At 39.1% G+C, this 27,082-nt stretch overlaps 3 protein-coding genes across 15 annotated transcripts; 1 reads left to right on the top strand and 2 right to left on the bottom strand.

Moving 5' to 3' along the window:
- Positions 1-1,971: 1,971 nt before the first annotated feature.
- LOC139770022 (synaptic vesicle glycoprotein 2B) lies at positions 1,972-6,821 on the bottom strand. Its single transcript, XM_071701645.1, has 11 exons — positions 6,448-6,821; positions 6,168-6,224; positions 5,757-5,918; positions 5,503-5,665; positions 4,906-5,027; positions 4,584-4,822; positions 4,025-4,245; positions 3,483-3,700; positions 3,082-3,241; positions 2,880-3,007; positions 1,972-2,150 (listed from the first exon to the last, which is right to left on the bottom strand). Exons 1-11 carry the CDS (start codon positions 6,449-6,451, stop codon positions 2,095-2,097), a joined length of 1,530 nt encoding a protein of 509 aa, XP_071557746.1. The 5' UTR covers positions 6,452-6,821; the 3' UTR covers positions 1,972-2,094.
- A 110-nt stretch (positions 6,822-6,931) lies between these two features.
- On the top strand, positions 6,932-20,879 carry Lovit (loss of visual transmission). Of its 12 annotated transcripts, XM_071701633.1 has the most exons (15): positions 6,932-7,065; positions 8,117-8,293; positions 10,419-10,795; positions 11,119-11,286; positions 12,316-12,429; positions 13,265-13,883; positions 13,957-14,098; positions 14,527-14,587; positions 14,659-15,005; positions 15,593-15,855; positions 16,391-16,648; positions 16,850-17,100; positions 17,174-17,293; positions 17,898-18,311; positions 19,969-20,879. In XM_071701633.1, the coding sequence occupies exons 9-15, from the start codon at positions 14,806-14,808 to the stop codon at positions 20,362-20,364; spliced, it is 1,902 nt and encodes a 633-aa protein (XP_071557734.1). In that variant the 5' UTR covers positions 6,932-7,065; positions 8,117-8,293; positions 10,419-10,795; positions 11,119-11,286; positions 12,316-12,429; positions 13,265-13,883; positions 13,957-14,098; positions 14,527-14,587; positions 14,659-14,805; the 3' UTR covers positions 20,365-20,879. The 12 variants fall into 12 exon arrangements, with proteins under 12 accessions (XP_071557734.1, XP_071557739.1, XP_071557736.1 ...); XM_071701638.1 differs by lacking the exon at positions 14,527-14,587 and having other exon boundaries at positions 10,461-10,795; XM_071701635.1 differs by lacking the exon at positions 14,527-14,587 and having other exon boundaries at positions 12,316-12,424.
- On the bottom strand, positions 20,752-26,167 carry LOC139770018 (tetratricopeptide repeat protein 21B). Of its 2 annotated transcripts, none has more exons than XM_071701629.1 (10): positions 26,026-26,167; positions 24,762-25,959; positions 24,374-24,628; positions 23,528-24,249; positions 23,077-23,393; positions 22,545-22,879; positions 22,168-22,375; positions 21,781-22,094; positions 21,238-21,631; positions 20,752-21,132 (listed from the first exon to the last, which is right to left on the bottom strand). In XM_071701629.1, exons 2-10 carry the CDS (start codon positions 25,911-25,913, stop codon positions 20,894-20,896), a joined length of 3,936 nt encoding a protein of 1,311 aa, XP_071557730.1. In that variant the 5' UTR covers positions 25,914-25,959; positions 26,026-26,167; the 3' UTR covers positions 20,752-20,893. The 2 variants fall into 2 exon arrangements, with proteins under 2 accessions (XP_071557730.1, XP_071557731.1); XM_071701630.1 differs by having other exon boundaries at positions 24,762-25,954; positions 26,026-26,126.
- Between the last annotated feature and the right edge of the window lie 915 nt (positions 26,168-27,082).

Genomic DNA, 27,082 nt, shown 5'->3' with positions numbered 1-27,082 from the left:
GTACCGCGTGTATTAGTGGAAGAAATATGTATAACAACTAACAACATATTTAAATTTCAGCCAAATCCAAGGGGGCGAAAGTTGATCATCCAGCGGAGGGCTGACTCAGCTCGCTCCAGATTGGAGAGTGGTCTCGACAATCTCTTTCTCAAAATCTCGATCGCAGTCTCAACTCCCGAAGTTTTCCGGGGGAATTCGTTGCGAGAGGCCATGCTTGCTTGCTGGTGTGCCGTTATATATCCTCATGTGCAAATATTAAATGCAAGAAAGGCAGCCACCCCGCAGGCTCGTTACTCGCGCTCGCGGTCCTGGGGGTGGTGCCGCGCCCGTCTGAAATCATTCGCACCATTCGCGGGCTTGTGAGGGTAGAACGGGTTGCCGCTCGTTCAGGCGCGCCGTGCAATCGGGGCGTCGCCGCGTATGTTCCTTAATTTATAAATCTTTTTTTCTGTATGTTAAAAATTAATAATTCAATCCACAAGAACATTAACAAATAGTATAGATTGAGTTAGTTGATCGGAGTTCAATCATCCTAAACTCACTTTGGACGATTCGTAATTCAATTTGAGTAAAATCACGTTGAAAAATGTTCTAAGAAGTTAACTATTTTTGGAAGATTTGCAGCAACGCGATGTTTTTTTACAAACATCTCAACGTATAAACTTTTCTTCGTTTATCTTCAGAGATAAAATATTAATCTCTATATATATATAAATGAATGTATGTATGTTTGTCCGCTATGCATATCTACAGTTTTTAACCGAATCTTAAAGAATTATATATGAAACAGGGGTAGAATTTTCCGGGGAGTGCCATAAAGTGTATAATTTTTCGTTACCGATCTTTTTGGAAACTGGTATTAGAAATTTTTCTTTAATCTTAAAGAATTATATATGAAACAGAGGTAGAATTTTCTGGGGATGGCAATGATGTGTATTATTTTTTCTTACCGATTTTTTGGAAATCGGTTCCGAAATTGAATTATATATGAAACAGGGTAAATATATGTATATAATAAAATTTGAATAAAAATGAATATAAAGGATTCTTTGCAATTTCCTGATAAGCCATTGCCTGATAAAGGAATTTTTTTCGATTAAGGATATTGAAATACAAATGAAGTCGTTTGAAGAGAAACGACTCCCGGGCGAAGCCCGCACTGAGAGAAATACTTTTTTAATTATTAATATACCATGAGTTTAGACTTGATATCTTTGTCAGAAATATACAAATGTCAATGTAAATTCGTAATATTTAATAATAATATACGTAACTGTATAGTAAAAATACCATCAATTTATATGAAATTGTATGTATATTAAATGTAATGTCTTTGTAATTAACAAATTTATATTAATTATTAATATAAGTATAATCAATAATCTCAAATAAATTATTTTATTTGTCGAAATTGATAAAATATTTTACGCAAACATACATTTATTTATGACAAAGAAAGTCAATGTTATATTATTACTTGTATACAAATTGTTTATGAATATATGTGGAGTTCAATGGAAACTTGAAGTTTTTAAGTATAAGTAAAACTATAATTTCTTATAAGTTTAACATTATTAAAGATAATAAAAATTTTGTGGATAATACTTGAAAAGCAAACGTAAATATACTCAAATTTATAAGCAATTTGCGTGATTTTGTAATAAAGCACGGACTGCGGTATGCAGTAATATTATTTTTATACTGATAAATGTAGTTATATTCAGTGATACGCAATATAGCATATATTAATTATGAAGAAATATTTATTAGGGACGGACATAAAAAATTCTTACATTAACGACAAAGCATGTATATTAACTATTAATATACTGTTCTCTCAGTGCGGGTAACCAGCTAGTGAGTATATATATGTTCTCTTCTTTTAAATATAGAAATGGAAAATAAATTCTGACTTTGCAGGGCCTCCCGTTCGCGCATCGTCTTCAGAGAGGAGATACGAATAAACTCGTGTTTCTTTTTTAGCAAATAAATTTATTAATAAATACAACGAACACCGCGAGAAAAGAGAGAGTAGTCCAAAGCACAGATTCCTCAGGTCGTCCGAGCAAAAACACGAGAAAGATTCTCCCTCTGCTATTCCAGCGTGTCCTTCCCCGTCCTCGGCAACAGAAACGAGAAGATACCGCAGGCTGAAATCGAATTATATCACTGTATTCGAGTGGATTAAGCTACACTTATTTTCTACATCTCATACACATTGGAATCACTAATGTAAAATCTTATAGTCGAAACGGTTTTCATGAACTCTAGCGAACAAGTGAAATGGTTACAGTAAGCAGATAAGTTAATATCGCTTAGTATTCGTATATTCATGGAACACGAACAGAACTCAATTAAGTAAAATGCGAAATATGCCAATATACTGTCAAGCTGGATCTTTTGCGCCTAATAATATTATTCGCATGAATTTATGTACATTTTTCGCCCAGCAAACTACGCGTCGCTATTACCGGTTTTGAAACGCAGTCTCAAGTTAAAGCTAGAATAGTACAATCACATAATTAAATTGATAATCAATTTAATAACATTGATACCAATATGAATCTTTAAAACCATTGCAAAAGATAGTTTGCTGGGCGAAAAATGTATATAAATTCGCGAATAATATTAGCCGACACAAAAAAGCTCCAGCCCAACCGTATATTAATACATTTCCTATTTATTTTATACTTGATATTATTAAATTGACTATTATCATAGTCATGACTCACTTAATATAAAAACTAATTAATATTTATACAAATAGGACAACAAGAGACCAAATAACACTCTTCTATCCGCGCATGTTCGAGGAAGAATTTAAACATTTAGGTCCTGATCAGAGAATCAAACTTCAGGTACTGGGAAGATTTTATTACCGAAGAGAAACGCGGCGAACAGTATGATGGGGATCACGCAGGCTAAATCGATCAGATAACCGAACACCAGGTTGCCGATCAGAGCACCTAGACGCCCCATGGTCATTGACAGAGCCGCGGCCATCACTCTGTAACGTGACACCGGATTAATGAATCCCAAAAATCAGAAGAGCTGAAGGAGTTCGAATCGCAATTTGCTCACCTGAGATTCGTCGGGAACATGTCGACGATCACGCAGTAGACTAGAGAGATCCCGAGGGACGTGAGGGCCTCGAATACGCACGAGAGCACCAGGTTCTGCGTCGAATTCACCACGTAGTAGAAGCCCACCGTCACCGCGCCGGAAACCACCAGCGACACGACTGAAAATGTAACGTAGCGCGTCTCGTTTAATTCTAATTGGAATCTAATTATATGATGAAAATATTAAGGTCTCAAAATTTAAACGAACGTTTTAGAGATCTAATTAGATTTAAATTATTAGACTCTAATAATCTAATTTTGTTATGAGAATCGGAATTGGACATATTTATCTAAATAGCTGCCCGATCGATTTCTCCTTCTGTCCCTTAAGGGTATCCCAAGTCAAATATTATCACTCACTCAGGAAGAACTTCGCGCCCAGTTTGTGCACGAAAAGAGGTAGGATGATCGAGCCGGGGATGCACGCGAGGCCGATGTACACGGTGTGCAGATAAACGGAGGGCGCGATTATCGTATCGCATCCGTAAGGGTCGAAGAAGGTCGTGTTGTCCGGCAGAGAGGACACTATGCACACCGACGTGGTCTCGCCGGGATTCGCGTGCTCGAACTGCTCGAATCTGTCGAATACAACGTAAACGGGGATTAAATTAGCACTAAGATATTGCAAGTTGCATAAGCGAAACAAAGTTAGAGCAAGGACAGTTAAAGAAGACGGTCGGTGAAAGTTTAAGCGGAATTATTGGCAGAAAGAACAAAGAAAAGAAGAAGAGAGTAGAAAAGAGACTTATTTTTAGTGGACCAAAATGCCCTTTGTACTTTTAAATTTTATTTGCGTTTACAACTACAACATACGTTCTCTCGTTATTATGATTTTATATTCAAAGAGCTTCTTCCGGCCTAAGAATTCAAAAGAATTGACGCGCATCAATTAAGAGATTTACCTAGTAAACAATTCCGGGAACCAGACCATCAGTGTGTAATAGCTACTGGTGAGTCCAAATTGAATAGCGCAAGCGAGTGCGGTGTTGCGCAAATAGGGCGGCTTGCAGAGCGCGCTTGTCAGATCACGTATTTCCGCGAACAGGACCTTCAGATCCTTCCGCTTGTGCAGCTTCAGCGACCTGGTGCTTTTGTCCTTCGCCTTCTCTTGCAAGCACTTCACCTGCAGAAGCAGGAGAGAAAAAGAGAGGATAAAATAAAATATATTTTATTTTTTTAAACTTAGTCCCTTCCAGAAGAACGTTCTCTAAATACCTGAAAATGATGAACTAAAAATCGTCTTTTTTTTAGTCACGCATATCTTATTTTACCATTAACGTTCATTGGACACTTATAAAGTATTTAATATTGTTGTCAATTGCTATTGTTTATAAAGCAGTCTACATAAAAAATCTATATATTGATTTTTTTTATTTAAATTCTAGGAAAACATACATGTAAGAATATTTAGAATTATTGCATTTCATCATTTCTAGAACGAAAAAGTTAAAATAATGTTACCGGATAGGTTTCTGGATCGGCGCCGGTGTTTCTCGAGTAAATCCACTTGAACACCTCGAGGGCGGCATCGGTCTCGCCGCACTCCAGCAGAAACTTCGGGCTCTCGGGGAAAGCAAATAGCCACAGGCCGAGCATGAGCGATGGCAGAGCGCAGAGCGCGACAAAGAGATTCCAAGACTTAAAGTAGAACGTCTCGCTCACGATAGTGAGGTCCATAGGGATGATCAGCCAAGCGATCACTAGAAATGATTTCGACTTGGATACCGACTTCTTGGATTTTTGCCTCTTAAAGGTAGATTGATAAGGGACGGAAATTACTTACGCGGCAAAACTATCACGCCGACTGTCCAGAACATCTCCATCCAGCAGAGACAGCGTTCGCGGTATTTCGTGGGTTGAAACTCGCCGAGATACGGAAAGCAGATGCCCATGGCGCCGGTCACACTGCGCAACGATCGAAACTTTGTTAATTTAGTGTTATAACTACTTTATATTATATTATATTATATTATATCATGTATACAGAACTTTCTACATATTATTCCACATGTGCATGATAATAACCTTAATGGTTGATTCTCCATTTTTACTTGAATGATAGATTTTTCAATAAGATCAAAGTCAATTTAGCGAAAATGAAGCGAGCTATAATAAGCATTTTAATTTATAGTTTCGAGGTACAAGCGTTTACAAACAATTATAGGATTTATATTAAACTTCAGGGGAATAAAAATAGATGCCCAACACATTTCTTAGGTAATTTCAAGTGGACTTTATTTTAACAGTGTTCTAATTTTATTAGCTAACAATAAGTCCCCTATTAATTAGAAAATTCTGATTTAAATGTTTATTCTCGACATTTTCGTTAACGAAAAATTGACTTCATTCTTAGCAGAGAGTCTGTCCTATCCATACTCACGCGAAGCCGTTGAAGAACCGGAAGATCAGGAACACCCAGAAGTACTGAACGAACGAAGACACGATGCCCACGACGCCGTCCATCAGCAGCGTTGCTATCAACACGATTTTCCTTCCCTTCGTGTCAGCCAGGCATCCCCATATGTACGATCCAATCAACATACCTGCAAAAGTATCTCACATATTAATCTAAACGATGTTCTTCGATAAATAAAGGCTGGCGCCGACGAAACGAGAGACGAGACAAACACCGACCTAGCATCGGAGAGGCAGTCAGCCAACCCTTCGCGGTGGAGTCCATCTCCAGGTCGCATTGCGCTGCCGGAAGTACGAACGAAAGTATCGTCACACCGATCGCCGTGTCCATATAAATCAGGCCGCAGACGGCCAGCAGCATGTAGTGGAACCTTCCAAAACCTAACGCACATTGGATTTGGTAAGACTAATGGAGAATTGTAATCAATATTAAGGATCATCTCGCGCGTGAACGATCCCGCAAAAGTTCTGATGTCTTTAGATTCTTTTCTTAGATTTCGATAACGCTCATAATTTGTCGTGAAATTTTATGAAATGTCTCAAACTGTGGTAAAATTGCATGATTAATAGGCACTTGGTCTTTGAAATTAGATTATTAGATATTTAATTTTTTCACAAAATTCTCCTTGCCTGTTACGGTGATTGCATGCTCGAAGTCGGCACCTCCGTCTGCCAGGAAGTCGAGTCCTACAACAAGAAGAATTAAAAAAAGTGAATAATACCTTTCAACTAAATCATTTTTACATTTTTTATTAAATTTGAAATAGAAATTGTTAGAAAATACGATTGCGAGATATAAAAATTTTCACAGAGAAACCTCAAAATAACTGAACACAAAATACGCATAATGATTATTCATGATAATAATAATCATTAATAAAATAGTCGAACATCTCGAGGTGGAACTTACCCATGATCGCCGCTTAAATCGCTGGACGTGCTCGCGCGTCGGAAGTTCTCCTTCGTGGACGTGCCGTCGCAGTGCCGTCGCTTCCTGGTGCTGCTGCTGCAGTTGCCGCGATGTTGTACTTGACAAGGGCGACTCCCCACGTTCATTGGTGAACGGTGAACAGCCAAGGTGGTATCCTGTCGGCGTCGCTACCGTGAATTCCACCCCTGATGTTGGACTACCGCCCCTGGGAAAGCGACGTCGATCGGCGGACAGCAAGATTAGTAGTCAGTCAGAAGAACTCTGCGAGAAGTTCCTCTCTTCGCGAAGTTTCCGTCTCTCTGCGAAAAGAAACGCGGACGGTCGGCGAGCAGCCGCTTCTTCGCGCGGTCGCGATCGGACGAATGATCATGGACCATGGATTGCGTCGCGCACCTTGACTGATTTGTGAGATAAGATATCATCCGCCTCCGCGAGAAGAGGGGCTAAGGAGCCTTCGGCTTTTCCCAAAATAAGAAAATCCACGTGGAAAGAAAGTAAGGAATTTAAAGGCATATAAAAGACGGCTTTATGATGATTTGAACAATTTAAAGAAAAGGAGAAGATAAGTCGACACGGGTCAACTGTATAATAAGTGTGGTAAGAAACATTTTGCAATTCAAAAAAAAACTAATTTACATTAAATATAAATTTAACGTAAACTGTTACTTACTAATGGCCACATCTTTAATAACTGTGTTCGATTATTCTATCCTTAACCCTTTGTTGCATAATGTCCCTATATGGGAACACCTATATTTCTCAGTATATATTTCTCAGAATATATTTCTCAGAATATATTTCTCAGTATTTTGCATGGTTTTTCGATTAAAATTTGTTTGTTAATTTTTGGCGATAATAAACGTGTACGTCTAATGCAAAATGATTGCTATATTTATGACGTGAACTCGCAAACACATAATTTACGATCCGAGCACGCGGAAGTTGACGAGCACTTTTTGCTTGTTTGATCGTTATTATTTCGTCGCAATTTCACAAGATAACGTCCCTTCGTGAAATTGTGTCATGCGGGCAATATTTTATTACGTCATTAATTTGTTCGAGTTTCAGTCATAAGATGATAAGAGATAAGAGATCTGCAGCATCAGACATATATTACCTAAAGTCACCTGTCATATTAATTTATTATTGCATGTGAATTATGAATATATTATTTATCAATCACGTGGATAAAGCTGCGTATTCGCTGCGGCGAATATTTTCGACGTTCAACACGCAATAAATTATTTATTCATTTTTAATTCGTTATTTTCGATTGTCCTTGCTCACCACTTTGTAAGGCAATTTTTTTTAAAACTGTTAATTGTTAAAATGTAAAATACATTGTTTCACTGACCGGGTAACCTTCTTTTAGCTTTACATTCTTTTTATTATTTTCTTGATTTATCGACAATCATAAATCTATTCATTATCCTTACATTTTATAAACTACCTTCTTAATTTATCGATCAACAATCGCCAATCTATTCATTTTTATATACTCATACGTTTTTCACGGGTCTGACTTTCTATGTAACATCTCAGCAATACTTTATTACCGTATTAAGACTAATTAAGAGATCCTTCATTCACGTGAATCTGAGTGATTCCTCGCGTTTAAATACAGAAGATAACGATTTCCTGATTTCAGGTATTAACGAGATGCATATTCATTGAGATGCGTCATACAGAAAGGTTTGTGATGTCAAAGATGTCATATCTCGTATTGGGATATAAGAAACCGTCACGTGAGTCTGAGTTCGGAAACAATAACGCGAACGTTCGATATAGCTGAGAAAAAGATATATAGAATGCCTCGAAATCTAAGGTAATTTCATAACATTTTTAATAAATCGATAATAAAAGATTATTGTCAAAATCTTAACAATTTTATAAAATTATTGTGCAGAATATAAATCATACAATTAATTGTGCAGAACAACATTCGCGTTTCTCACATTCATAAAAACAATTTAATATCATACTATAGAATTGTCAAAGCTTTACAAGTAAAGCAGATGAATTGTTCCTTCAAACTTTATTTCGGTAAATTTAAATAAAATACCACAAAATGATTGAAAAATTTCTGTCTAAATGAAGAAGAATCTCGAGCCCGCGGCGGCAATTTCGCTTCACTGTAAATTTGTTTTCGATTTTACTTGACAAATATGCCAGACCTTTTGCATCAACCTGAGATACCTTAATCATAACATACAGCTCCGAGATATTCGGAGTATCATGTTCGAGGAACGTGAACCCGCCGACGGCTTACTCGTAAAAACGCCGCGCCAGTGCGACGTTAAAAGGTCATAAAACGGTAGCACGTGTAAAAGATGCCACTTTCCCCCCATTTCTTACGTATTATTTGTCTGTCGCGCTTCTCTCTTGACAAATAAAACCTCCACCACGAACGGCATTATCTGGCGATCGCCGAGGGCCAATAGGGAAGTGACAAAGACGGTGCTTACCGGTGCCTATTTATTATCTACGCGATTGATCCCATGTTTTCTTGGAATTTTCCATGTGATAAGACTATATACAAAAACGGCGATTCGTCATCTCGCAAGTACAAAATAATTGTGGGCAATTCCGCGTTCCCGAAAGCGAAGGCGCCAGCGATTGCGTGACAAGATCAGTTCAACGTGCAACGTGCTATTTATATATAAAACGATAACGCGTCCACACCTGAACGGAAAAGAATTTTACGTACGTAAATAGTCGCGAAATCAAATCGGCGAGAAGATTTTACGGACAGATCTAATCGGAGTCAAATTGCTTACTTTAAACTTGAAAAAGATTAGTCATCTCTTTGTTTCGGATTGTACCAACACTATACACTTATAGAGATATACAAAAATTAGATTTTTTTATTTTTTAATCGAATTTTATTTCCTTTTTCGAATCAAATTTGAATCGAATCAAATCGACAAAATTTTATCTAAATCGAAATGAATCGAATCGTTGAAATATAATTTTTAATTAACTATTATTATTAGATTAAATTTTACAATTAGGTAATAAGAAAATATTTTGACGTGGAAAAATAATATTGATTATATAATATAAATTATTTTTAAGACAAAAAACATTTAAATATTTAATATATAAAACTAATATAATGTACTTTATTTAATATAGAATTTTTTCTGATATCTCATTATTAAATGATTAAAACTTTATTAGAACTGATGGGATGTTGAAATTTATATATTTATAAAATTTTCTATAAAAACGTGAAATTCTCATCTTTATCGGACGAAACGTGAAATATTCATCTTTGTCGGACTTAATTTATAATTGAGGCTGCTGCAATATCTGGGGAAGCCTTTTTGCGGGCGTCTGAATCATTTATTGCTTGAGGGTAGTAAAGTATTTTATCCCGATTAAAAAGAATCGATTGATTCGATGTTGACAAACGCGTTACTGACTCGTTGACAGACACGTGCACGGCTTTCGATTGCGATCGTGAGTACAAAGTCCAAAAATAAACGACATATATGTATCGACTTATTATGTAAATTATATTTTTCCTTCCAAAGCTATTTAGATAAGAAATTCGATCTGAGTTGGAATATACGTTTTTTAATATTTTCAACAAATCGTTAAAGTTCTTAAAAATATTTCAATAAGATCTTACGCAATCTAAATTTCATTTAAAATAAAATAGTTCATTAAACCATAATCCAATCCATTTAAAATAAAATAACACATTTAAATTTTGCGTTCTTCAAAAGATTACTTTTTACTTCTTGTCCCTCATAGCGTTCTTTTAATATCGCTTTGACCTTTAAAATTCAAGTTTGTAATTTACTTTAGCTCTATTTATCCGTTCTAAATTATAATCTTCTGGAGAGATACACATGTATGCGTATATTTTATTTTAAAAACATCATGTTGAAATGTCTATATTTACATACACTTTAAAACGTCTAATAGAATGATTATATTTATAGGTATTTAAAGTGTCATTTGAGATATATTTGTTATCAACGTAGATGGATGTCGAGAGAGATTACGATCGTCTGATCTGCGATGTCCAGATTTAATCGGCCACAAAAGCCGATAACACGGCGAGAATTCCTTTATTCGGGAGCGATCGGTTAATTCTGTCGTTTACAAATTGTGGAATGATGTAATGCCGGAAAAACACAAAGTGTAATCGCAATTTACCGAGTGTTTTACGCAGTGTACCGAGATCGTTGTCTTCGGCAAGAAAGGGAGATTCGAGAGACCATTATCGATTGTTGCCCGAAGATTAAAGAGGATTAGTTTTAATTCGATCGCTATCGTCGAAAGGATTTCTGTGCTTCTCGGATTATCAATTCATTTGGTAAGTCATTGTTGTAGGTATTTTCTTCGGCGTTGATCTTCTGGATATCTTTAGTATCACAAGATATTTATATAAATAACTTTGGTACTATCCCGGGGAAATTCCTAGCGATTTTTATCTTATTCGCGAACAAAATTTTAAAGAATTCTTATTGTTATCCTGCTGTCATTGTGAAATTGTACAGTCCGACAAAACGGTGACTTATTTTTCAAATTATGCTTGTGATTAAATATATGTATAACTACCTTTTTTATACAAATTTTATATGACAAAATATAAAAGTGAAGAGAAACATGAACAGATACATTTCTCACCCTCCTCAGGGAGATGATGCTGAAGGGGCACGCGCGGAAGTCGTCGGCCTTGAGATGCCGCGGAAGCTCTTTGGAATCAGGACGAGATACGTCGACGAAGGAGCGCGACGTTTCTTCATGGGTGACAGCAGCCTCGCCATTCACCACTTTCGGTGGCCGCGACCCTAACTGCCTCGGGTACGACGCGATATTTAGACGAATATGGGCCAATGGCAAAAGGAATGCGCAGGGTCGACAGTAGCTTCTTTAGCGCCACGATAGACTCGATGAGAAACGCATGAATATTAACCGCATTGTATCGTTAAATATCAAGATAGTGAAGAAGATAAATAAAATTTTTATTTCGCCAGTCAAATAATAAACAACAAGGGGAATATTAATCGACTCTAGTGGCCATTATAATCGCCAAGACAATACAACCACAATTTGGTTTGATTATCGTCAAGACGCTCATTTAACAAGCTTATATTTGTTAAATGAGCGTCTTGACGATAATCGAACCAAATTGTGGTTAATTGTCTTGGCGATTATAATGGCCAGAGTAGAGTCGATTAATATTCCCCTTGTTGTTTATAGTGAAGAAGGTTCGTTTATCTGCTTTAAAGCTTTGGACGAAGCTATATAACGATCTGAGCTTTACAGGAGAATTGAAAAACTTTCTTACAATGGAAATTGTAAGAAGCTGATGATAAAAGCTAACTTTCTAAGAGAGAGGCACAATGTAATATATTATTTAAAAATTATATACAATGTAATTTCAAATAAAAAAGCTATACATTTGTGTTGTACAACCTACATTAATGAAAGTAGAATAAAAAAGAAATAAAACCTTTAATAAATCGATATCTCTAACTAATAGCATTTGCGACGAAAAATTGCAAGAGCATAAGAATTGCGATCTTTCAAAATAAAGAGAGTTGACAAGACTTAATTGGTTTAACTAAAAGATTGCTCTGATTAGTAAGAATGTTCTTGGAACTATAATTTCGTTTTCATTTTTCTTATCACTAGAATAATAGTTGCTTTTTGCAACGCTATCTGGTATAATTAAATATAATTTATTTAATTGAAATTAATTTAATTAATTAACATACAATTATATTACTTTCTCTCTTCTTAATAAATTAATAAATATAGTGCGAATCCGATTATTTTTGCTCTTAATAAATTAGATAGAGATAAATATATCTTAACCATTATTTTCAGTGATGAATGATGAGTGACTCCTTGAAAATATCCGATCTGATCTCTCGCGCCGGCCCTGCGGAAGCGATTGGCGCGTACCGGGACACCCGGGATGCCTTAATTAGAACAAGTAAGGTACGAGCGAAAACTATTAATTGCGACTCTATTGACGTCCGCCAAATCGACACGGCAGGTAGACATACGCACACCCTCTATCTATCTGGATGAGGTCCATCTCGCCGGACTCTCATCGGATCTTGATCAGACTCCCTTGGAACCGTCCGACGACGTTCCGATCTCCGGATCTCGTCGCGGCCTTGACTCTCCGTATTTCCGGTCGCGATACGAAATCTCGTATCGATACCTCTCCCTTGGAAACCCATATCGGTGATAATGCGTCCCCTCGAGCATTTAACAACATCGACGATATCAACGGTGAGGACAATGAATATTGATCCCCCGCGGTTTAAAAGCGCGTGGAAAATAGCACCGCGTGTTAATGAAGCGCTCCACTGACGCGCGGACTCGCGGACGTAATTTCCTGCGAGGAAATTGTATCCTGCCGCATTCGTCCGCGTTTCTTTTAAAAGGCCGGGTGAGGGTGGGTTTCAATCGGCTTCGCTCCGTCCTTCGGAGAAATAAACTCACATCCCTCGAAGTGTATTACTTCCGAGGACGGAAAACCTGGATTGATTTTAGACCGCGCAGGGGAAACTTCGAAAGTCCAAGAATAAAATTCAAAGCAATGAAAAGAGCGAAATCTCCTTATATATATCGTCTCGTTTTCAAGCTATTTTTATAATCCCTATTCACTGACCGTTAGCATGACATCATTTCCATTTTGCGAAAGACATTTTTCTTTTAGCACGATCTCAATTAGAGAAAAAGAAGCTATTCAAGATAAATTACTCTGAAGAAGTAAGATTAAAATCGCGTTAGTTCGTATAGTCTTAAGATTTTTTTTTTGCAGATGTGTAAGGATAAAGAAAGGATTTGAGAGCCTCCCGGATGCGCAAGGATTTAATTTTACAGCGGCGTTCGATATTCTAAAGAGAATTTAGGAGGTTGACACTGTTAAAGCTTCGCCTGGGATATATCGAGCGCGGAACATCAGCGGCCACGAAGACCTACAACGCGCGGAGCTTCCGTTGCGTGAATGGCCTTGGTCGAAGTTACGTATTAGGCCGCTAAACGATAATCGATCTATACATACTTTGTTGTCCTCATAAAACTCATTTATTTCCTCATTTCGTACCGTCGTTTTTCCCCGTAATTTATTTATTTAACGAGGGTGAGATAGAGCGCAAGAAGAAGACTGAGAGAGACGAAATGAATAGACCTTCGTGTTTGCTCGATTTACCGAGACGTATTTACCGCTATACGCGGTAATCGGATTGCATGTGCCATGCCGGGAGAGAAAGAGAGAGATTGTTCCACCCCTTATTGAACATCGCGTAAACCTCCCGCCGTTACCATGAAGAAAAATACAACGGCAAAGTCCGACGGATCTCCCAGATTTACTCGTAGAGACAAAATGATCGCTCGAACTACGCGGTACTGATGGCGAGAAATCTTTCCCTCATTCAATTGTAAGAAGATTGTTTCAGTATTTTTTGATATTTTTACAATAATTATAAAGTCATCTTTTTTTTTTTCAAACAGATCGATCTCGCAAGGTGACTCCGAATCGCAGGTTTTCACGTCAGTCTGCGAATTTCATCGGCTTGTCGTTTTTGAAATTGAAGTGATCTGTCTTGGCACATTGACTAGGAGCAACGAGATTTCAGGAGTTACCCTCTGAACGGTACGCGGAAAACTCATTTCAGTGAATCGAGAATCAAGCGAGTCTCGCGAGTGCCTCTCCTGAGATTGCGCGGGCGTTTCTCGAGCTTTCGTGCTTGCTTCCGCGGCGAGCTTGCAGCGATCAGTCGTCCGTCGTCCGTCCGCGTCCGCGTTTTCTCGCGCGGCTCGCGATGTGGTCCAGTCGACTCGTAAACGACTCGTATTTCTGCCAAAATTCCGCCAACGATGATTGAGATCGAGAGTTCTTTGTGCCATCTCTTGTTGCTTGGGTTGCTCATATTTAATTGATGATGTAACGCAACGAATAATGCAACGCGGAGTTTCCTAATTCGAAAAGATCAATCTGTCTCGCGCATTATGACAGATATAAAATAAAATCATGGTTGGTTAATAAAAAAGATTAAGATTACATTTTTATTTCTTTTACAGAGCTGATTTATTTCCTACTTGTTGAAATAAATGAGAAACTAAAATGGAATTTTTTATAAAAGTATCTATGTTTCTTCTTGAAATTATCTTTAAGAAAGATATTTGTGTGATTAATAACAATTTTTTTTTCAGTTGACACTTATAATAGTCCGCGAGAAAAAAATATGGAAATTGCGGTTCGATCAGTGACACCTTTTTGAACAATGACACGTCTCCAAACACTCGAGTGCCCCACCGTTATATCGCTCACCCTGTGTCGCGCGAGATAAGGGGTTGACCATGGTGGACAAATTGCACGAGTACGAGGGACTCATGGGTAGAATTCACGGTGTTCGCGACGCCATCAGGGAACGATGGAGCGTGTGGAAAGAGTGGAAAAACAGTCTGAATCTGGATCAAGGCTTGGAAGGATTAAGGCATCATCTACGGGGGCCGCCCAAATTAGAGCGCACTTTGGACGACTATTCTCACATCTACAGGTAAAGAATTTCACATTCAATTAGCTCTTAACGTATATCAATGTACTGTCGAACTAATCCCTTTGTTCTTGTATAAATACATAATATAAGTATGTAATATAAATATTTAAAATAACATTATACATGGGATGTAGTGAGTTGCTCCGTGTGAAAGGGATCGACTCGTATTTGATGAATCCCAGATTCGATTTCGAGGTTTTATCCCATAAATTAACTCCTGCAAACTATATTATGTTACATTTAATAGAAATATATATATTATACAGTTAAATTCATAGTGTTAAAATCATAGTGTCAAATTATACTCAATTTGAGTTATTTGTAACCATTCTTATAGGTCACCACTGCTGCTACTTAATATCGTAAATTTAACTAAAACAATATTAATTTAACTAGATCAATAGAGTTAAAATAATACTGTTTTGTGTTAAAATAATAAATTTCGACACACATAGTAATTAAAAATAAAATATTTAGCTCAAGATACTGGTTTAAATTTCATTCTTTAATATTTAACAGTGTAATATTATGCTAGATATGTTGTATCAGTTTTCTTTTTCTCTATTTGTTTTTCCTAATAATCTCAGGAAGAAGACCCGCGCCGAACTGGTGAGGGTATCGGCGGCCGTAATGGGAATCGAGTTTTCGTACGCGGCGGAGACCGCTTTCGTCTCGCCGATGCTCCTGAAGATCGGCGTCGATCACCAGCACATGACCCTGGTGTGGGCGCTGAGCCCCCTCGTGGGCTTCTTCGTGACACCCATTCTCGGCAGTATGAGCGATCGCTGTAGACTCAAGTACGGCAGGAGGCGACCCTTCATCCTCCTGTTGGCGCTCGGAGTTTTCATAGGCAAGCCGTGGACTTTTTTATATTTTCTTCATTTTATTTATTTTATTTCGGAGATGTCCCTGGTGAAAAAAATTCTCATATTTTCTTCAGAAATTTTCTAAGAACTTCTCATATTTTGGATTTATAAAAAATTCTGAAAAATATGTAAAATTTTTCAGATACTTTCAGAAATAATTGAATGAAAATTTTCGGAATATTTCAGTATTGTATGAAAATTTCTGATAAACTGCGTGGATTTTCTCATACTTATTCAGATTTCTACAAAAATGTTGACGGGAAAGATCTGAAATATTTTATTATTATTTTGTCTAAATTTTTCTGAAAAGTATTCTAATTCGTGTAAAAATTCTGAGAGTAAAATTTTGAGTCTTGAAATTTTCATAGAAATTTTGATGATATGAAAAATTCTTTCCGCCAGAGATTTTTCGCTTTTTTTAAATTATTTGCCATATTTGCCGTTCTTATCTTAAGACGTTTTAAATGTTTTTGTGACGTATATCTGAGCATCGACAGGCGAATTTTTGCACTTTTGCAGGACTCATCTTGGTACCGAATGGCGAACACGTTGGCTACCTGTTCGGCGACATGCCGTTCCGCACGAACGAGACTATCCCGCTCGGACATCGCACAACGGCGAAGTTACCCGAGGAGGTAACGCTCGAATCTGTTGAAAGGGCTTCTTCGCACTCCTGGGGCATCTTCTTCACTATTCTCGGCACGGTGTTGCTCGACTTCGACGCCGACGCCTGTCAGAGCCCAGCGAGGGCGTATCTCCTCGATGTCACTGTACCTGGTAAGCATCCATATGTGTTTTCCAGGATTCGACATAAATCCCGTTCGAATCGACAAATTAAAATACAATTTAATCTTTTTAATTACGAACGCGAATATTGTAGGTAAAAAAAACCAAGCGAGAGAGAGAGATAATTATATACAATTTTAATAAACTCTACAAGCGATTTTTCTCTTTGATTAACATCTGAAATATTCACAGAGGACCATGCCAAAGGCTTAAGCACGTTCACCATAATGGCAGGCTTGGGGGGCTTCATGGGCTACGGTTTAGGCGGCATCAATTGGGACGCCACATCGCTCGGTATTATGCTGGGCGGACATGTGCACGCGACCTTCACTCTCATCACGATCATCTTCGTCGTCTGTGTTATATGTACCATTACCAGCTTCAAGGAGATTCCTCTCCAATTACTCGAGCGAGATCAGTACCGGCAAATGAACGAGCCGAAGGTGAACGTGGCTTCTATATATAATGTTACTGTCATTTTTATTTATCGCTTAATACAATTCTTTTTGCGTTTAGGCTCCGGAAGAAGTCCAAGGGACAGAGAAGCAAGACGAACACGATAAGATTATCCCTGACGAGTCGAAAACGTACGGTGCGCTTAATACTGAGCATGAGACGGATTCCTTGCAAACGGAAGTAAGCTCGAAAATCGTTACCCTGATGGAAAAATGTCTCGGAATTTTTTATATTATTAGCCAGAATTTCTATGAAAATTTTAGAACTCTTTCAGAATTTTTAGATTTTTTTTATAAACATTTCAAATTAAAATGTTTTTTTAGAAACTCAAACAAAATAATAATAAATATTTCAGATTTTTCCTGCCAACACATTGTTGTAGAAATCTGAATAAATATGAGAAAATTCGTGCATTTTCGCAGAAATTTTCATACATATAGATACTGAAACATTCTGAAAATCCTCATTCACTTGTTTCTAAAAGTAGGTATCTGAAAAATTTTACATATTTTTTTTAATTTTCCATAAATCTAAATTGTCTAAAACATGAGAAATATTTAGAAAATTTCTGAGAAAATATAAAAATTTTTTCAACCGGTATTGTCTCGATATTTAATCCAATGATACTTTTCAGCTTAGCGTTCTCATTTTATCTACAATTTCATGATTTGACTGTTTAACTGTCTGATCTTTATCTGCGATTGAGAAACTAGTGGAAACATGTATCAATTTCTTGATAGAAAAAGATTGTTGATAAACGCTAGTGTCAAAATTATCAATTAAGGAATTCACCCTCCGTCCGCTTCAGACGCAACCCTCCGACCATTCCGAGGAACCAATTTCCGAAGGCAGCCACGTCAATTACGGCTTCGACGATATCGAGAGCGAAGCGAACCACAAGGCGACCCTGAAGGAGTACCTGCTGTCCATCGTTTACATGCCGCGCAGTCTTCGCCAGGTGTGCCTGACGAATCTTTTCTGCTGGATGGCGCATGTATGCTACTCCCTGTACTTCACGGATTTCGTGGGCGAGGCGGTGTTCGGCGGGAATCCGCGGGCACCCGCCGACACTGACGAGCGGGAACTCTACGAGGAGGGCGTGCGATTCGGATGCTGGGGCATGTCCATGTATTCGTTGTCCTGCTCGTGCTACTCGTTGATCATCGAGCGGCTGATCCAGCGTTTCCGAGCGCGTAAAGTAAGAGCTTTATTACGTTTAAGAGATACTAATATCAAATAGTTAGAGATGTGCGAACTATTCGAATACGAATCAAATTCGAATTCGAATTCGAATTCGAATTTCTATGATTTCTATGATTGATGATATTATCTACGACTCTTATACGTGTTAAAATTTAATCTAATAATATCTAATTATATTGTTAATTACAAATTATATTTCAACGATTTGATTTTACTTTATTTGATTCGCTTCAATTCGAATAAAATTTTGTCGATTCGATTCGATTCAAATTCGAAAAAGGAAATTAAATTCAATTCAATTCAATTCGACATAAAAAATCCTTGGTTCGCACATCTCTACAATTAGTTTCATATATTTTTATATTTATACTTCTTAATGTTTACGAATATATATAAGACTAATAATAATAGAAATAATACTTTGCAAGCAATATAAGCACTTTCTAGCAGAACATTATCCGATAGAACTTTGATATAAAATATTTCGATATCTATGGGCCGATATCACAGTCTCCGATTAACGTGATCCTCCGATTAAACTCACTCTGCATCTCTTTCTAGAGGGATAGTTAGAAAGAGATGCAGAGTGAGTTTAACCGGAGGATCACGTTAATCGGAGACTGTGATATCGGCCCTATATGACATGTACTCGAGTATATCTTTTTTTTTTTTTTTTTTTTTTTACGCGGAAGAGGCAAGAGGGGAAATGCCTCGCGCATGCCCGGGCCCCGGCCACCCGGGGTATGTGGGGCTTGCACCCACTAAAACCCCTCTCCCTAACAATCAGCACAATGGACTATAATGGATGTTTTGCTCCGTGTGGGCACGTTACGCGGAACCACACGAGGTATAACATCACGCAACGGGACAGTCCTCACGCCATAGGCGCCAGGAAACACGTAATCCACAAAACAAAAGACGTACGAGAGGTCGCACCGCAGGAGGGCTGATCCCGGGGGGAATAAGTTCCCTAGTCGAAGGAAGTACGCGTGCATACCACTCTTTGACCGCCTCGGAGACCTCTCATGATACTGACCGCGGGCAGTCATATCATTGAGAGGTCTCCTCATTGGCTGCGGGACCATTCACCCAGGGAACCCCCCCCCGCGCACATAAGACGTACACGACAACTCGAGTATGACCGCTGTTACACGGCGCCGTTAATCGGGTTTAATAACATCGGTAGTTCTTAGACTAGCCAATCACACTCATTCTTCAGAAGAAGGGAATAGCTGTGATTTGCCAGCCTAAGAACTACCGATGTTATTAAACCCGACGTGTAACAGCGGTCTATTATATCTATTGTAACACTGTAAACGTTCTCTATAGGGGTGCGTTCCACTTATCGCTCGCAACGCTCGTGGAATTATTTCATCCTTGTTGTTTGTCAAATGTTAAACAAGGACGAAATGATGCTCGCGAGCGTTGTGAACGATAAGTGGAACGCAGCCAGGATGTCTTGATTATCTGACAGCCTACCGTATGGAAAGTCTTACATCATTTAATAAATATAAAGTTATAAGTTTTTAAATTGCAATTATACATAGGTAATTAATTACGCTATGATCGAGAAAGAATGTCTAAAATAGAAACAATATCTTCGAAATATTTCATTCACGTTTACATCTTTGAATATTTCCATGCACATCCAGGTTTACATCTACGGGCTACTCTTCTACAGCGTCGGCATGCTCCTAATGGCCCTGACGAAGCATCCGGTCGGCGTCATCATCTTCTCGTGGGCCGCTGGCGTCATGTATTCTACGCTATTTACCATGCCCTATCTACTTGTAGCACACTATCATGCGTCCTCGACTTTCGCCTTGACAACCGAGGGCAATACGGTTTCCGGCGTCTTTGTGCGCGGTCTAGGGACCGATGTCGCCATCGTCTCTTCTATGGTATTCCTCGCGCAGTTTCTGCTATCCTGCTGCTTGGGCACGATCGTTAACTTCACGGGCACTACCGCAGCAGTAATTTACGTCGCCAGTATTCTGGCACTGTGCGGCGCGGCTTCGGCCACGCGTATCATGTACCTGGACCTGTGAATCTCGCTCGTCGATCAATCAGAATTTTAAGTTGTTATGATAAATTATAACGTCTCGATAATTGTCTATAAGTTAACTTCGCAGAAGAAACTAGAATAATCGTTACAGTTACATTCAAAGATACAAAACGTTCCATTAGTTGCGGATAATAGTAAACTAATGTGTTAAACTGGAGTCTAAGAAGGATAGATTTGTAAGATAATCATGGCCAATTAATCATTAAGTTAATCGTTAACCAATAATCGTCAATTTTAGTGATCGTTTCGTCCGTTTCGCAACTTTGATGTTATCGTCTTAACGTATATTTTACTAACAAATAAACTGGTTAATATTAATTTGGTTAATATTACAAACTGCTAAATGTTTAGTAGAAATATACTACATTGATTAAGTAGTTATCTAAATATTTATTCGCTCTAAACTATTATATACCTTCATTAATAGTGAAGGAGGACGGATGTGTATACAATGTGTAACGTAACAAGTAAACAATCGATATACAAGTTCAAGCTGAACGAATTCGGATGTTTCACGTGCGAAGATTATTGATACACTTCTCCAAGATATCTTTCCTGATCCTCGGATAATCTGTACTCTGCTTCAGCACTTCGTTACATGCTTCGATCGCGTCAGCGTAGGCTTTCGCCTTCAGGCAACAGTAAGCCAGCTTGTAGCCGACCGACAGTTTTGTTTTGCCGCCGCATTTCCAGGCCTGAGCGTATCTCGCCGCTGCGTCGCGATAATTCTGATCCTTCTCGGCGATGTAGCCTAAAAGTCAAGATGAACAATAATTTGCAATAGATTTCTGCGATTAAAATTAAAATGTGACTTTTTATGTATTAATTAGTCTGTAATTTTAAATTGTAATCTAACCTGACAGCTCGTGAGCCCGCACGCAGGTAGCATTGTGCTGCAGCACTCGTTTCAGCAACTCGTTCGCCAACTCGTACTTGCTGGATTGCACGTAGATGTCTGCCAGCAACAACCAGCAACGCTCCAAGTATTCAGCGTCCTCGAACGTCCAAACATTCTTGCTAACGCGCTTCAAGTGATTCCGAGCACGCGGCGTTTGCTTTAGCAAAATGTGTGCGGTGGCCATGCCGAGAGCGGGTCCTACATGATCCCTCAAAGTCTCCTGACTGGCCAACGCAGTACAGTCCTGCAGGGCTTTCTCGATATTAGACTTCTGCTTGGTGGCCAATAAGAAAAAGTTGCTGAGCAGTTTATGGGTTAATTCCTCGTGAGGGCTGCCCTTGGGATTCAATTCCTACAGTAACATATCTTTTATTTAAATAATTACTATAATTAGACTAATTAAAAATATTTTAATAAAAATTTCTTATGCTTTTGGTGGATACAAATAAGAAAAAAGTTGGATCAAATCGATTTGCAAGACGACATTGATATTAAATGTACCTGAAGCAGTCGGTAAGCCGTTCTCAAAGCCATCGTCCTCGAATCCTGATATTCGGCGTCCTCGTCGTTGAAGGCCTCATTCGATAGAGTGGTGTCGTCGTCCGGATCCAGACAGATTTCGATCATATTGTAGATCGCCTGTTGGCCCCATTCCGGATCGCGTCGTGCAAAGTTAAAATTGCGAAGAGCGGAGTTCAATTTGCCCGTCCGCCAATCCAGCAATCCGGCGCAGTAATAGAAGCCAGCTTCGACGTTGCCGCTACCCATCGCGACCTGCGCGCGTTGCAACCACTCGTCGAGATCGTCCATAGCACCTACGACACAAATTATATCAATTCCTTATCAAAATATCTCAAACGAGAGTGAAAAAATTGACAAATGCGAAACCTGTTCTACGCGACACTTCTATCAATCTCGCTAGGGCAGTCCAATAGGTGGGTTGGCGTATCAACAACTGTCGAAAGTGGAATGCCGCAGTCTCGAAATCTACCTTCCGGAACGCGAGATCCGCCATCATCACAGATGCAGCCTCGTTGTTGGGATCGGCGTTCAGCAAGATGGAACAATTCTGCGCGCACCGGTCTAAATTGTTCATCTGATAAATACATATTCATATTTATATTAGTATGGAAAATCTCGGTAATCATTTAATAAATCGACACGAAAGCTTTATTTCATTGATTCTTCTATTAATATTTCTATTAGAAATCAAGATTTTTAGTCTCGGGATTTTAAGATTTAATGATTCCGTATATATTATTCACCTGCATATACAGCTTCGCCAAGGAAAGTAGGGCATTTACGTCCGTTGGCTTGTGAGCCAATGCCTCCTTATAATATATAATGGCTTCGTCATAATTGCGTAAGGTCGACGCGTAATCAGCCATTGTCAGACAGATATTCGCCAGCATGTGTCTCTGATCCGCGACGTCTGGCGAAACGGCGAGACGTTGGATGTACCTGTGTTGATTCTCCTTGGCTTCCTTTAAAGTCGCTAACGCGCCCCTGATGTTGCCCGATTTCTCACGCACCTTGGCGAGTAACAGCAATTCTTGTCCTCGCATCTCCAAGCTCAGGATATCGGACTCGCCTCTCTTATCTAAATATAAGAAAAATAAAAAAATAGATATGAATTTAATCTAGTATATTATTATGACTAAAAATATAGATAGATGATTGGTCAATATATTTAGCATTATTATAAATATTATTAATTTTGTATATAGTAGATATTCATTTCATATAAAATATTAATTTTACATAAAATAATAATATTAATTTTAATGGGCAAAATACCTTGCAGCTCTTGCACCAAAGTGGCTTCCGCCTTGTCGTACTGTTTCATCTTCATATACAATTTGGCCAGATCTAATTTTAGGGCGGCGCAATTGTCCTGCTTCACTATATCCTTGTAATAACTGATCGCCTTTGCATATTGATGTGCTTTGACGAGCGCTTTACCCATTTTGTTTGCAATTTCCACCTTGTTGATCGGATTCTGCGAAAGCGCTCGCTCGTACGCCTCTATTGCTCTCTCAGGCTCTTGTATAGACATGTAAGCGTTACCCAGCATGCTGTACGTTCTCGGTCCAGGACAATGTTCCACCAATTCTCTGAAAGGCAAATGTCGGCGATATTTAATAATAATATTTCATCCTAAGTCCCATATACATAACATATTCAATAAATTTAAAAACTAGTTAACAAAATAATGTCAAATAGATAATGAAGATTAAATTCTTTGTACCTGAAACACTTTGCGAATGCCTGACGGTCTTTCCTGTAATTCAAATTGATCTCAGCCAATCTGGTGTGTGCCTGTAAGTAATACGGTTGTCCTGGACGAATATTCCGTAAGCAGCTGACAGCGTTCTCCAGTTCTCCTATGTCCAAATAAATCTCAGCAGTGCCGATGGTGATTCTTCCAAGTTCAGCGGTGCCGGCAAGATTTGCTTTCGCCTCGTCGACAAGCGCCAGTGCCTCCGCAAACCGTCTTGCCTTACTGTACGCCGCAATCAGCTCTAGATACAACGTCGCTCGGTCCGATGTGGTCATATCGGATTTTCTGTTGGCGCTGCCAGTCAATCCTGCCAGCGACATGGCTGTCTGGCAGCTCTTAACGCAGTTCTGCAGATCGCCGGCCTCTCGTTGCACCATGCCGACGATTAGATGATAGACTGGCTCGTCTCGGATCTTGAAGTTGTAGCTCAGGCCAACTTCCAGGCTCTGCGAGGCTAGCTGATACATGCCCTGATACGCCAGAATCTGAGCCATTGTGAGGTGAGCCTGTGCATTGGACGGTTCTACCGAGTCTAACAATCTCCTGAGCAAAACTAATGCACCCTCATAGTCGCCGCTTTGCATTCTGGCCTTACTGAGCAGCAATAAAGCTACGCTGGAACCCGGACAAGCTTCCGCAAGCTGTTCTAACAAGCGGACGCTCGGTTCCTTCTCTATTGCGCTACCCATCTTAAAAAGCAGAACAGAATTAAACAAAGTTGATATAATTTTTTGCTCACAATCCAGTAATAATAATAAATAAAATTAGTAAAATATATTCGCTTTTATTGACTTCTTTAAAGACGATAGTTACCTCGTCGCTCATCGGGGACTTGTTCAAAGAATACATCAGTCGTTGCTTCGCAATTTCAAGGCATAAATCGGGTTTAAGCTCGCTAAGATACTCGTAGCCATAAGAAAGACCCTCGCAGCTCTTCAACAAGACATTCGCTGCCGCATTCAGGTAACCGAGTGCCTTAACGCTATTTTCGTTAGAAGTGATCTTTGCGGACATGAACAGCAGCTGCACATTTGTCGAGTGTGGCTGTATCTCCATCATGATCTCCACCTATGGAATGTACGCAAGAGATAAACTTCTGTAATATCTATACTATATACTCAATCAATCACGTCAATCGATACATCTAGAGATTATTCTCTAAAAAAGTATATGCATTTTTTTAGTGCACTCATTCATTTACTTGTTGCCGTGCTTGCTCCAGATCCTCCGCAGACCCCTGCATCAACTGGCAGCGTGCTAGTCCCAACAGCGCCGCGAAAGAGGATGGATCCGCGCGGATGGTGTTCTTGTACCAGCGCTCAGCGTCCTTGACATTGCCCAGCGCGACATACAAGTCACCCAGTTCTGCCATTAGCTCCGTGCTGCTCGACGATGTCGCTTGCAGCATCTTCTCGGCTGTCCGCGCCAACTCCAACAAAATCCCATGGTCCTGAAACGCGATACTGGAGAACAGTCGCAAGTTTTCAGTCAGCAGGAACACGTTCTTCGGTTCAGCAAGCAGCAAGTTACGCAGAAACAGCTGTAATTGCGGTAAACCTTCGCTGGAATTGCCGTCTCTGCACAAAGCCACCACCGAGCTCGCCTTGATGGCGTCTAAGTTGTTCGACTCGATCGAGAGCACACGATTCACCAACTCCAGCACTTGTTCCCAATCCTTCGCCGCCAGTAAGCACTTCATTTTTTCTATCAACGGAAACGATTGCTTGGGATAGCGCACGATCAAGGAGTTCAGTATCATGATGGCTCCTGGATAGTCCCCGGCGTGTTGTTTTATCTCTGCGGAGCCTAATAACGCGCTCAGATTCCTCGGCTCTTCCTTCAAAACCAAATTAAAGGAGTTCCCTGCCTCCGGAGCATCTGTGCCTGATCTCAAACTGAGCTCCAGCCATCCCTTAACAAGTAATACATTGATATTCGTGGGCTTCAATTTGCACGCTCTATCCACATACTCCTTCGCCTTGTCCGCTCGACGAGAAAGGAGTAACATGGACGCTGCTAGACACAATGCGATACAGGATGCTTTTCTGCGCTCGTCTCGGATCCTGTTCTCTATCTGGGTCACGGTGCTCCTTTCCACAACGCCATCAACCAGAGCAACGTTTTGCACGAGCAATGCTGGCAGCGTGACATCCGCATAGTTCAGCAAGCTGGAACTCTCCTTGATGGCCTCGTGGCTCTTGCCAACGAGAATATACGCCAGACAGAGCAGGAGCCTCAGTCGCTCGCTGTTCGGATAAACGTCGCGCGCCTGCTTAACATGAGCTAGCATGCCATTATAATAGTGCTGTCGACAGTACCACTCGATCAAAGCTATGTGCTCCGTTTCATCCATTCTTATCTCTGTCTTATATCTGGTCTATTGAGTTTTGTAATCTATCCTGAAATAAAATATGTATAAATAAAATATCCTAAATTACAATTGAAGAATAAAACCAGAGAGAAACCTGAGAGAGGCCATCCCGGTCTTTTTCGTTTCGTGGGACTCAGGGTTCTCACTCTCAGGGACTGTCGACCAACCCCCCGTTCCGTTTCACGCATGATGCGCGCATTGTCTATAGTAAACGTTACGTTTACTATACGGGGGGTAAGTGTCGAAAGCTCCTGTACACTACCGCCAGTACATCCATTTTCGAAATTGGTACTACGTAGCCACGTTCATTTAGCCGACACTATCGATAAAACATCATTTTGGTGCGCGTCCGTGCTACATCTGCAAATGTAATATAATATAGGCTGCATTTCGATATTCACTGTCAGTACTGCAAATCTATATTTTACGTTACCGCATTTTCACTAAAATAAACTAAAAAATTAGCAGCGAAATCTCCGGTAAACTATATATTTTATGGTTGCATCGGATTCTTCGAAATCTAATGTACAAAAAGCAATGTTTTTTCTCACTTCATCTAATCGAAAAATGCGAAAATATGTGATTGAAACCGTGATAGAGCCTTCTTTTTCTGGCCGTCTTTATGAAGTAATGCAAAATTTGTGATTTTCGAGATCGATTTTCTAGAGTAAATAGTCGGTAAGGAGCCACAGAAAAAATCGACTGCAAAGCTGATCATATAATTTGATATAAAATCCGAAAACGAAAACTTTATCTAATATATGCCCTGACGAGACAACTACCTTAAGTAAAATAAACTTTGGACTAGTTCTTCAATAATGAGAAATATTACAATAGTCACATGTTTTACATTGTGAGAATTTCGTTTTATTGTACCGAATGTTACATGTATAATTTTATGTTATAAAAAGAAATATTGTATGAAATTTTGTTGTATATTATTGTATATTGTATATTATATTTTCAATTTTGTAATGTGTAACTCTTTTATAATGTTGTATGTACATATTGTAAAATAAATTGTAAAGAAAATGAAATACCTAAATGATAAAATTGTAAAAAACATACATATTCTAAAGAAAAGAGGACCGTCGATCGGAATTGACGGGGGTAGTGGAGGGCCTCTACAGGTTGACCTGTTTCTAACGGAT

Source organism: Temnothorax nylanderi, unplaced genomic scaffold, assembly GCF_030848795.1.
Source record: "Temnothorax nylanderi isolate EJ_2023f unplaced genomic scaffold, tnyl_v1.0 TNYL_tig0026_pilon, whole genome shotgun sequence".
Classification (NCBI taxonomy): Eukaryota; Metazoa; Arthropoda; class Insecta; order Hymenoptera; family Formicidae; genus Temnothorax; species Temnothorax nylanderi.
Note: the sequence above shows the minus strand (reverse complement) of the source record. Positions and strands in the feature narration are given on the sequence as shown.

Bases quoted from the DNA above. Each gene is read 5' to 3' on its own strand.
- LOC139770022 (XM_071701645.1), bottom strand. The intron at 3,242-3,482 runs GTGAGTGATAAT...TTACATTTTCAG, and splicing joins GGGCGCGAAGTTCTTCCTGA to TCGTGTCGCTGGTGGTTTCC. The intron at 2,151-2,879 runs GTAATAAAATCT...ATTCGATTTCAG, and splicing joins GTTCGCCGCGTTTCTCTTCG to CCTGCGGTATCTTCTCGTTT.
- Lovit (XM_071701641.1), top strand. From the start codon at position 14,806: ATGGTGGACAAATTGCACGAGTACGAGGGACTCATGGGTAGAATTCAC. The intron at 15,856-16,390 runs GCAAGCCGTGGA...GCACTTTTGCAG, and splicing joins GGCGCTCGGAGTTTTCATAG to GACTCATCTTGGTACCGAAT. The intron at 18,312-19,968 runs GTAAGAGCTTTA...ATGCACATCCAG, and splicing joins AGCGTTTCCGAGCGCGTAAA to GTTTACATCTACGGGCTACT.
- LOC139770018 (XM_071701629.1), bottom strand. From the start codon at position 25,913: ATGGATGAAACGGAGCACATAGCTTTGATCGAGTGGTACTGTCGACAG. The intron at 24,629-24,761 runs GTAAATGAATGA...TACATTCCATAG, and splicing joins TGGAGCAAGCACGGCAACAA to GTGGAGATCATGATGGAGAT. The intron at 21,133-21,237 runs GTTAGATTACAA...CTTGACTTTTAG, and splicing joins GCGGGCTCACGAGCTGTCAG to GCTACATCGCCGAGAAGGAT.